Genomic DNA, 11,383 nt, shown 5'->3' with positions numbered 1-11,383 from the left:
TTTGCAGGATGGGATAAGCAAGCTTCCTAATTGCACCAGGACACTGAAAACACACAGGATCAGGTACTGCCTTTGCCCATATATAGTTTTTACCTTTAGCTGCTCTCAAAGGAAACATGAGAGCAACTACATCCTTTGTTTCATTCTTATTTACACAGGGCTTTAGTGGAGCATGCACTTTAACACCACATAAGACTCCTCATGTTTTGAAATCCATCCTTTATCTCTGATTTGCTGCTACTGTTCAACCTAGAGAATAACAATAACACCTGCAGGTTAGCAAAAAGTTTTATTATACGGAAACATACCATGCATAGATGAGAGTCAATGGTTATGTTTTTTCTGTCCCATCGAACTGAAATACCTTTATCATATTTTCCATTGGCTTAAAAAGGAAATACTAATAGAAATAATTTCATTATTAAAAAAATACATATATTGCTTTTGATTTATTCTGCTCTATATTAGAAAGGCAAATTTGGAGATAGTGATATGGCTTGAATATATTAGTATTTTTCCTCTGGGGAGCTTGCCTTCACATCTGGATACATGTGGAATGGGTTTGGAAATATCTTCCTCCATGACAGCAGGTATCAAGTCCCATTAGATGTAAATTCAGCATGTTGAACCAGAATGCCTGAGCTGGGAGAAAAAAAGGGGTAGTCTGGGATGTCTGTTCTACCAGGTTTTTATTTTCCTGCATATTAAAATTTTTCCAGTATATTTTCTTCCTGTCTTTCTCCTCTGGATAATTCCAGGTTTGTTCTCCCTTGTTTTAACCATTGTTATAGTAACTAACAGATGCCTGTTTAATGAAAAACCTCATTTTAGCTTAGTGGAACTAATCATGGCTTCTTTAATATCTGGGCGAAGCAAAGAGGAAGGAGTGAGTGATTCTAGAGAGCAAATTATAGAATGGTTTGGACTGGAAGAGACCTTAAAGATATCTGGTTCCAGACCCCTGCCATGGGCAGGGACATCTTTCACTACACCATGTTGCTTAAAGCCCTGTTCAACCTGGCCGTGTTCATCCATTAGGACATCTGCTTTGAAACAACTCCCAGACAAATCTCTTTCTCTCCACGAACTACAGTGGAATCCCAGGAAGACTTGGCTGGAAAAAAGATTAGCCCTTGTGTATCTTTAGTAGGTTCATAAGAGCCCTACAGTATCCAAACCTCCCTCACACTCCAACTTCTACATTTGTCTAGAGGTGCACCCTCAGACATCTTCAGTCATTTGCTGTTCTTCCCAGGGACAAAGATGCATAGCTCTAGTGCTTACAGTCCTACAAGTTCTCCTATAAGTTAGCATTTGCACAACAACAAAGGCAGCAGATTGTCAGGCTTAGCTGGAATTTCAGTGTTTCTCTGAGTAACAGAGGAACTGTTACCTATGCTTAACAGTTCCTGGTTATAGATTGCTGAAATACCAGTCTGGGAGGAAAGGGCTGCTACAAAAATAACACAGGATAAAAGGAAAAAGCTTTTCAGTGAGCTGAAATACACTGTCAGCACAACAACAGGAACAGCATCCTGTCCTGCCTCAGATTGTTTGCTGGACATTATTCACAGCTGTCGTATGTGTAACACGCTTATTGTTTTCAGTCATTACTAAACTGGCCAAAACTACACTATGTTGATACTAAAATGGTAGTAGACAATCTGTAGTGCAATGTCCTTGTCCACATTACCTGAAAAACCCTGAAAATCTAAGGCAACATTTTACCCCAATGGCATTGCTTTGAAAACATCATGTTGAGCCTCTGCTAGTCAAACTTGCTGCTCTCTGTATGACAGTACAGAAATGAACTCTGTGACAGTAGATGCATCTGGTCAACAATTGCTACTGTCACTTGAGCTCACCAGGAGTTGGGTCAAGAAGGCATCATTTTAAGTACATCTAAGTACATTTAAGAATATGCATGTTCAAAAGAGACTTGCATCTTGGTTGTTGATAGATTCATTTTCCTGGATATACTGCAGAATGTCCACTTCATTCATTGTTTGAATCCTGTTTTCCTTTGGCTTTGCCAATGGGGATGAATTAGTGTTCCTTGGGGGAACTGCTGGCTTCTGAGGCAGTGGTGGTTTCAATGTTACCTTAGGTTTTGGTTTGGAGGTTACTTTCAAGAGTTTTTCTAAATCATCTTCAACTCTGAAATAAAAAGTAAACATCAGTAACATCTTGGGAATTTCTGATCTGCTTTTCTTTTATAAGAAAATGCAGGTTTGCAAAGTAAAAACTTATACAGGAAAGGATCAAATTCTATTAATTTTTCTTAGAAAAGGAGCTTTCCATAAAGGTTTGCATGTTATCAAATTAAGAACTGTCTTTTTATAATGTGGTTTTTCAGTTTGCCATACAAATTAATTAATTTTACATCATGTTCTCAAATGTCTGAACTAAAAGCAATTTAAAATTATCAAAATAAAAAGAATTTTAGTTTGGGGAAAAAAGTGTTTGATTTGTGACAGGATGATTTTCTTCCCAGAGATTTTCATGGGACAGTAAAATTGTTCAAATTCAGCTCTGCTTCCTCTTCATTCTCATCTCATCTGAGATGGAATATCCCCCATGCTCAATCATGAGAAACTGGAAAAACTAATGGCTTTAAAAATAATGTGTTCACATTTGTTTCCAAGAAACTTAAGAAGTTCTGCTATCTGTGACTGTATACTACCCTTTCTGGAGAACATTTCCCCCTGTTTCCTAGTGAAATAACACTGAACACCTGAAACAGTTGAGGATGTTTTCTACTTGCATTATTTGACCTTATCAAGAGACACAGAACACTGCGCATGCCCGACTGTTCCCATAGGAGCTGTTACTGATTTTGAGAGAGCCCTTATAACAGATTGTCTTGTGACTCCAAGAGGTGTCTGACTTTGGAAAGTGAGTATGTGAAGGAAAGGGAAAGGTGATGACACATGACAGCAGAGATGGAAAAGCAAAAATTAGCATAGCTAGAGAAGTCTTTTCAGGCCACTGTAATTTCTGCTTTGAATCAAAATAGCCTCTTGTTTTGGTCCTCTGAACATGGTGGTCAAACAAAATACCTTAAGGAGTAAACACAGTTGTTAAATTTCCCAAAGGATTAATTGATAAAATAATTGTTAAGCAGTCAAAAAACCCAACTAGCAATCCATGCAGATGATTAGCTATGTAATGACTAGCTAAAAAAGTGAAGCCCCTGATAAAATGCATACCTCATATACTTACAAAATACATAACTTGCAAAAGGCACCACCTCTAACTGCAGCATAGAAGATCAGGAAAGGTAAAGCATAAGTAGCACATACAAGATCAGGAAAGGTAAAACATAAGAAGCACAAGCAAAAACTTTTAGGTGGGGGACCAGGAGCCAAAAGTCAAGAGGAACAGAAGGTTTGTAATACACAGGTATCTCCTTGCCAGACCCCAGCTCTAGTAGGATACACTTAACTCTGTGACTCTAGCATCTTACACAGTGAAATGATTTAACTTTTCAATTGTTTACAAGCAGTGTTGTAAGAACTGTTTTAAGCAGACTTCAAAATCAACTGAATCAGCCCATAAGGCTGTAACAGTGCCAACAGTAAAACTCCCTCTGCCACAGCCAAAACTACAGTTAAATAATGTAGGCGGTTAAAGAAAAGCTGAGCTCTTCCATAATTTGGAAAGCAACTGACTGGGGTAAAAGGCCAGGACCATGGGGAACATGATCAACAGAAGAATTGGTGTCTCTGAGACACTTTATTACTCCATCCCTACTGAATATTGTTTGAATGTTAAAAACTCAGGTACTTTAACAGCTCCAGCACTCTCAGCTAAGGACCCCATTATTATTAAGAAAAACTGCATGATTTCAAGGGTTTCTGGTTTTGTTTGCCCTTATTAAAAGCTGTGAGGAACTTCCAACTGCGCTGCCCAGGCTGACACAAAATACACTGACCATAAAGTGAACAAGGATAAGCCTGTATTTTCTGCTGTATAAACACTCAGAACACTTTAAGGTAAAACCATGCTTGAAGCCGGATTTTTTTTGTGACTCCCAAAGGCAATCTAATAAGGATCAGTTTTAATCAATGCTATTCTTGTAACAGGTATCTAAAACTCACAAATACTTAAACAGACCAACTGACGGACAGAGCAGTAGCCAGTGTCCCAGAGCTCTGCACCTTCAATTCTTCCTCGTGGACTTCTGTTCCAGCAGGGAGCTCCTCAAATTTCATCCCCAAAGTAATGCTGGAGATTATATTATCTTTTACTTAGATAAGATTTCTGATGTCTTTTAGTTTCCATGATTCCCTGTGGGCAATGTATCCCACGTAACTTACAAAACATCTTGTCAATGTATTTCTTCCTCCCAAATTCCTCATCTACTAGAAGAAATTAATTTAAGCCCAGACATCTTGTTTGCTGCAAACTCTGATATCCAAAGATATCACACCTGTGATCACACTGCCAAGACATGTTCCTATTCTCTTTGCTATGTTATAAACAAAACATGTTAGGGCTGGTATTTCTGAAGCTTAGCTTTCTTTAGCTGATCTGATGCTTTCCTTCTTGGCATAAAAACATACTGAATGAATCAGTGTCCATGTCATAAAGTTTGGTCATAAATAATAGAAACTGTAATAACTAGGTAAACAATACATACATATACATATAGACAATATGGAGGAAGCATGATTTTGAACTAGGTGCACTGCCCAGAAGAAGCAGCAGTAAATACAGTTCATTAACCTGATCAGATGGTACAGCACCCTGAATTCTCTACTCCTCTGTGACTCTATATTAATTTCTGTGCTAACTACAGCAACAAAACCAGCCAGCACAGTCATAAAACACCCCCAAAAGATGCAGGCCAGTAGGTTGTGGCGTTGCGGGGGTTCTGAGTGTGAGCACGGGGAGGTATTTTGGTAGTGTGCTTTTAGGCCAAAAATTCTGCAGGAGATGATTTTTCAAAGTCTGGAAGGTGATCATGTAAATATTTTTTTTCTTGTCATGGGTTTTTTTCAAGATACTGGTTAGACAGAAGTCTTTTACAGAGAACACAACAGATAATATGTGGTCTTTGTCTCAAAACCTGCTTTTCAGTGCTGCGGTGCTAGGCAAACTGTTTGATCCACTGCTGTTTGATCCTGTGAGACACAACTGTCTTTGGAAAACTAAAGAGGTAAAATGCAAAACGCCTCAGGCAGACACAGAAACAAGGACTTCTATTTCTTGAGAAGCAAATGAATTGTTACAGTGCATAACTACCACCATATTTAACTCCAGGCTAGGAGGAGGAAGACAAAAATCAATCAGCTATTCTGAAATAACAAGATTAAAAGCAGAACTTTCCCACCCCCATCTTTTTTATAGACAATCAGGCACAGAATCCATGTAATTAATCATTCTCTAATTAGTCTCTTTCTTTTTCTGTAATGGAAAAGCAGCATCACGTTGTTTAAAATTCCTGCCATACTGTTGTGCTGATTCACAGACTCTATTGGTGGAAAATCCTCTTTGTTTCCAGATGCAGAAAGCAATCAAAACCTTTAGTGAAGAAAGACTGTCACAGAGCCTTATGACAGCATGTGGATTTAAAAGAGAGTAAATGAGTTCTGACTTGGAGATGGAGGCAGCTGCCACCAGAACTTCATCAGCTTAAATGACACTGCTCTGAACTCTGCCCTGTCTACTGGACAAGATCTTTGGGACAGAAATGACTATGTGCTAGTGCTTGTACAGCATCTAGCCTGATGGTGACAGTGACCTCTGCTTGCCAGGAATGCTCTAATGAGGAGGACAGTAATGAAAGCAAGAGACAAAGACTACCATTTGCTAAAATATCCAAAAGGATCATGCTTGCAGCTAGGTTATGCAACTCTCAGCAGTTCTTGCAGAGTAGGCATTTATCTTTCCCTATCTCATTATGGGTATCTTTATTTTGTCTGGTGTTAATTCCAAGTCTGAGAGATACCTTGCTGAAGCCTTGGGGAGAGGTGCAATATCACATACATTACCTGAGGAAAGACTTGTGCCCCAAAATAAGAAGAAGGTTTTGAAGTACCTATTGACCATCACTTTTGCTATGGTCAGCAGAGATAGTGTGATGTCTAGCAAGGGCCTGTGGAAATTATAAAGGCTGGGGTTAAGCACAGAAGTGCAAAGCACAAGTGGCTGTGTAGGAGGTATCTCCTCTCCAGCTCTTACTTTCCCCTGCAACCCAACTATGGTGCTGGTCCCATATCCCGAGGACAGGGAGAAAGAGTTTCTCATCATGTGGTGCTGGATGTGGTGTCTCATACAACTCCTGCTTAGTCTGAAGATGGAAGTGTTGCTCTCTGCATCTGACATCTGTGAATGGCCTGCTGAACGAAGAACATAAAAACATTTTCTGTTTCAAGGGTGGCATCAGCTCCTTGTCAAATCTGAAGCTAACAAACCTGCTCAAGAAGCTGTATGGACTGCATGGTGTTTAGATAGTTAGGACGTGGTTTCACAGACAGTTTCAGCCTCTAACAGTATAACTCTCCTGAAAGGGTCTTCATTCGCATCATTGATGGCACAGATTGCAGCTGTAAAAACAGATCAATCTTTACCTGCAGACAAAACTATAATCTTTTCAGGACACAGGCAGATTGATACAGCTGTAGCACAAAGGTAGGAGCTGGACTGTCCCTTTCAGCATCAGCAGTCTTAGATCAGCATAATCCTGAGAAAGAATATCAGATCTGCCATCACAAGGCAGCAGAACTGGGATCGTGCTGTTGACACTTTTCTCAGGACTGGAAAAAGACAAATGCTATGCTAGCAGCTGTTTCCTTCCAGTTCAACTCCCTATTCATTATCAAAGGTGAAGTTAAATCTCTCCTAAAAAGCTGCTCAGACAACTGTGATAATTATTTCATGCTAGGATGTGTGATAATTAATCTAATTCTGTGGACCTACAGAGCTGCTGTAACATTCACATGATCAGTTCTAGCACTGGTTTTCCACAAAAACCTGATCACCAGGCAGGCACAATTCAGATTAATGAGGCAGAAGAGGTCGACTGCAGTTCTGCTGCATAAAAACTTAATTTGCACATCTGTGGCCACTGGGTGGATGCAGATGAAAATATAAGATGGGATAAGAATCCACAGTGGGAGAGTTTGCAGGATACTGATTTCTGCATCAGTTGATTTTTGTCTTTAGCTCAAACAGAAATCAGACTGAAGAGGAGCTTTGAGAATGGAAGTAAAGGGCTGAATGCATCCATAAGGAATCATTAAATGCTATGACACAAACCAGGAGAATGTCCTGGTCCTAAACCATTCCCAAAGATAATGGTTTTAACATCTGTGAAAGGGTTGATCAGCTACTCTTTCATATCACTACAGTTGGTCACCTTGCACCTTGGAAAAGTAAAAAATAATGTGACCCTAGACTTCTCTGAAAAGCCTGGGTTCCTCCATATCCCTCTGGTGAAAAGATAAGCCAAAAAGGCTTGGTCATTTATCCCTCCCTTTCTCAAAGCACATCCCATGAAGGAAGAGTATGATGTGCTCCTTTTTCCTGCAGGCAACATGATGGGACTTGACCTTGATGGTTCTTGCCGCAGCAGTTTATCTCTTTTCCACAAGCTCTGGAAGGACATGAAAGTACAGTGCTCCACAAGCACCTCACACATGTATTGTGGCAAACTTAATGGCAGGAAAGAGTGCTTGTATCTGCAATGCCAGTGGTTAGTGACGTAGCTCACCTACTTTCTTCATCACCATCACTTATTACTTGTTAAAAGGCCAAAAAATTAGTAACCAGTAAAAGGCTGGTCAATGGACAGGAAGAGGGATGAAACTTGTTTGAATGGACATGAGTATTTTGCCATGAAAAGAAATCTTCGATTACACTTCAAAGCAATTGGTTCTTCTCAAAACTCAACACTCATTAATGTAAAGTAGGTGATTCTATTTGAAACAGTAATTCTCATTTCATTTCAGCAGGCATCCACAGAGAGTACAGTCCTCAGTTTGCAATGAGACTTTTATCATATTCTCTTCTCCCTCATGTTGTGACAAGCACAGCCCACACACATTTTGCAGACTCATTTGTCTCCATAACAGTCTCTTCCTCAAGAGCGGCAAGTCACTGCTGGGGATTCACTGCTGTGCTGAGGTGCTACTGCTGCTGCAACCACTCAGCTGCCATACAGAAGGCCTTGGTTGCTCCTGTGTTCTGATGTTCTAAACATCATATTTTTCCCATCCCACCTTTGGAAGAAGGTTCTGCCTTAGGCAGTGCTCTCCTATCTCCTTCCATGACTCACTGAAAGGTGCATTTCCCAGGAAGTCAGACACTTCTCAGCTATACAATGTGAATGTGAGAAAACTGCATGAGTCAAGAGCAACCATTTCTGCATTATGCAGCTAATCCATCTGTGTATAGTGAACATGTCTAGGTTTCTGCACCTATCACAGAGCTGCTGGTGCATCACAGTTCAGGTTGGTCTTATGTCTTGACAAAATGTGTGCAGACAAATTTTCTGTGTGGTATAAGAGAGTATGTCCAACAGACCAAGATGTTTGCCACTTTTTCTCTAGTAGCTTACTCAGCTCTAGCCCACTGAAGGAATAGGTTGTCGTGGCTCCTTCTTTGATCTAAGGGCTTGGGGGGTAATTTCTTCAGGCCCTTCTGGAAAGGAAGCATGATTGACAGCATCTACAGGTCAAAGGCAAGATTTATTCTTAGACCTCAAAATATGCTCAAGCTCCCATGCCAGAGAGACCCCAGGGTTCAGCTCACATTGAACATTTCCTCTCACCACAAAGGGTCACTGCCTGGAAAGACTGTGGCACTGCCCTATAAGAACATATAACACCAGTCTGCTGGTAAGCGAAGGTAGGAGATGATTCAAATGACAAGATGGCAAAAGCATACATGTTTGCTCCCATTATATTACAGCACTAAATCAGGTCATATCCTGACCCATCAGTTTCTATAAACATCAGGTGGGCTGTCACTATGTCATGTGAGATGGCACCCAACCCAATTTAACCTTTGCTTAAATTAAGTCAGGTATTACCACTGAGATAGCTAGCACTTCTGCATGCACAGAAAGCAATAGCTGCAAAACTACCTGCTTCAGGAGAGGTTCGAAACCACACACAGACTCTCTCTCCTGGATTTAGTATCTGTGGTGAAAATCATACATCCTAACAGGAGATGGCTGGCAAGAATAAGCACTGGAAGCAGGCTGGTCTCATTGTTCAGAGGCCAGCCTGAGATCCAGAAGGTGTGAATTTGGCTCTACGGCAGCACAGACTCTCTGGTGATGCTGGTCTCTCTGAGCATTGGCTCTCTCTTGATGTCTTGAGGATTATCAGTGCAGGAAAATTACCCTTGTGAGAGAGATGTCAGGAATAAAACGCATTATGTGATGTGATACATTCTAGTGCTACATTATCAAGGTGGGCAGGTAAGTGTAAGAGCAAGTATATTATTCCCTCCTGTAACTCTGACCTCCAGCCCTCCTTTCTACTAGACTAAAAATTAAATGCAGGGTGATGGAGATTTTAATTAAGAGTCCTTTACAGCTGTAAAGGTGTGCACAGGATTCCTCCTGGAAATGTACACAGAGATTTGCAAGCCACCAGCAGAAAACTATACTTCATGTGGCAAAAGCCCCTGATTTCAGCTCATTGGAACTGAATTCTTCTTTGTTTCTGGGCTTTGTCACTAACTTTTCATAATGAAGGTCAGTTTTCCCCTGGGGATTGCTTGCAGAAAGCAGAAGTGTCATGTTAGAAAACAAGGACCAGATGGCATGCCTTGGGCCTTCAGGACCTTTTCTTACAGTCACAGAGTAATACCTTGCACTCTTCCTTTCTCAAAGGATCTTCCTAATTTCCTTTTTACTGCGTTTGATTTCTAAGCTCCATGACACATATTTTTCTTATATTTTACTTGTAAGTACAAGTGATTCACAGTTAGCATTCAAAGTATTTAAGCTTTGCCCTCAAATTAATCTTTTTGAGGTCCAAATAACTCCTCAGATAACCTGAATCCTACACAACAGATATGAGATGTGTACCTCAGCAGTTCTTCAGTGTCCTCCTCAGGACCTGTGTTCAGCACATACACCTTGTTCTTACAGGCAGCTGGCAACAGTAGTGAGTCACCCAGTCTTACCACCCCACCAAGGTCTGGATCTTCAAATAATTTCAGATCTAGAAAGGGGAACCAGAAAATGCTGTAGTTAAATCATGCCACATAACACAATACCTGTATGAACACTAACTAGTAAATTTGGCTACTGAGCTGCAAAAAAAATCATGGACAATTCTTTTTTTCTACAAGGACTTCCAATCCACAAAGTGCAGTGATTCTCTGCACTCTTGTGACTTAGTAAATCTGCTTTCTTCTTGCACTCAAGAGTAGGTCCCATTACTCTTGTCAGTGTGAGACAACTGACTGTGAGACATCCAGCTCCCATAGACCTATAATACCCCAGCCCAAAATGTCAACAGTGAACAGCTGTGGGAATTTCAGGTCTTAGTTATTCTTTCTGAATGATTCTAGGTGATTCTGCCCCAGCTGAAGGTTTGCCTTAACATTCCCAAGTCATTATTTAGCCTATATACTCTGCATCACTACATTTTAAAAGCTCGTGCTTTAGATAAAACCATCTGTGTGTATATAAATATAGAACAGATTTACTCTCTTTCATCTTCTTCCTGGGACCAACTGATGAGAAAACTTTTTCTGGGCCAAAGAGTCCTTCATCTGGATCTACTTCCTCTTCAAAAATGGTTAATTTGGGCTTCTCTTCCTTGGTTGGAGGAGGAGATACCTTCTTTGGTTTTTTAGTTCTAAAACATAAAAGACAAGAAAGCTCTGCAATTCTTCAAATAACATGAAAGATTTATGGCTAGAAGGTCTCATAAGCTGAAAATAAGTGGAGGCTGGGAAAGGATTAGAGAAAGGTACATAGGCATCTGTTAATTGCTGGCAGGAACAGAATATTGAGTTGAGCTGGAGGGACTGTTGATCTGACGTACTCTACCTGTACTCATGTTTTGTATTCTTAAGAACTATCAAGGAACTCAGTGGAACTAGAGGAGAAGGGCTAACACTGCTGTACTGTGCAAACCAGCACTCAATCACATTTAAGCAGTTTCACTCTCCCACACAGAAAGCTTAGAGTAAGAAAGATGACCAGTTCCAGCAACACTGTCATAGAGAGACAGAAAGGAATGTCTTGAAAAACAAAGTGTGGGTTGATCCATTGCACTAATCCCTTTGGACAGGTTTTTAAAAATCTCTTTGTCTCCATTTCCTTCCCAGTACCTGCTGCTGTTTCTGACTGCTGCATACTCCTTTCATAAAGTTGTTAGACACTCCCCTCATCCTCCCCAGAGGAGAGATGGTA

The 11,383-nt window shown here is 40.4% G+C and overlaps 1 protein-coding gene across 1 annotated transcript in view; it reads right to left on the bottom strand.

Moving 5' to 3' along the window:
* Window positions 1-275: 275 nt before the first annotated feature.
* The window catches only part of HS1BP3 (HCLS1 binding protein 3), a 51,133-nt gene continuing 40,025 nt past the window's right edge, over window positions 276-11,383 (bottom strand). The window contains exons 5-7 of the mRNA XM_034061112.1: window positions 10,672-10,823; window positions 10,046-10,181; window positions 276-2,157 (exon numbers count right to left, since the gene is read on the bottom strand). Coding sequence (XP_033917003.1) covers window positions 1,929-2,157; window positions 10,046-10,181; window positions 10,672-10,823 — 517 coding nt within the window. The 3' untranslated portion in view covers window positions 276-1,928. The remainder of the gene's footprint in view (window positions 2,158-10,045; window positions 10,182-10,671; window positions 10,824-11,383) is intronic.

This window comes from Melopsittacus undulatus, chromosome 3 (assembly GCF_012275295.1).
Source record: "Melopsittacus undulatus isolate bMelUnd1 chromosome 3, bMelUnd1.mat.Z, whole genome shotgun sequence".
Taxonomy (NCBI): domain Eukaryota; kingdom Metazoa; phylum Chordata; class Aves; order Psittaciformes; family Psittaculidae; genus Melopsittacus; species Melopsittacus undulatus.
The sequence above is the reverse complement of the archived record's forward strand: the minus strand, read 5'-3'. Positions and strand labels throughout refer to the sequence as shown.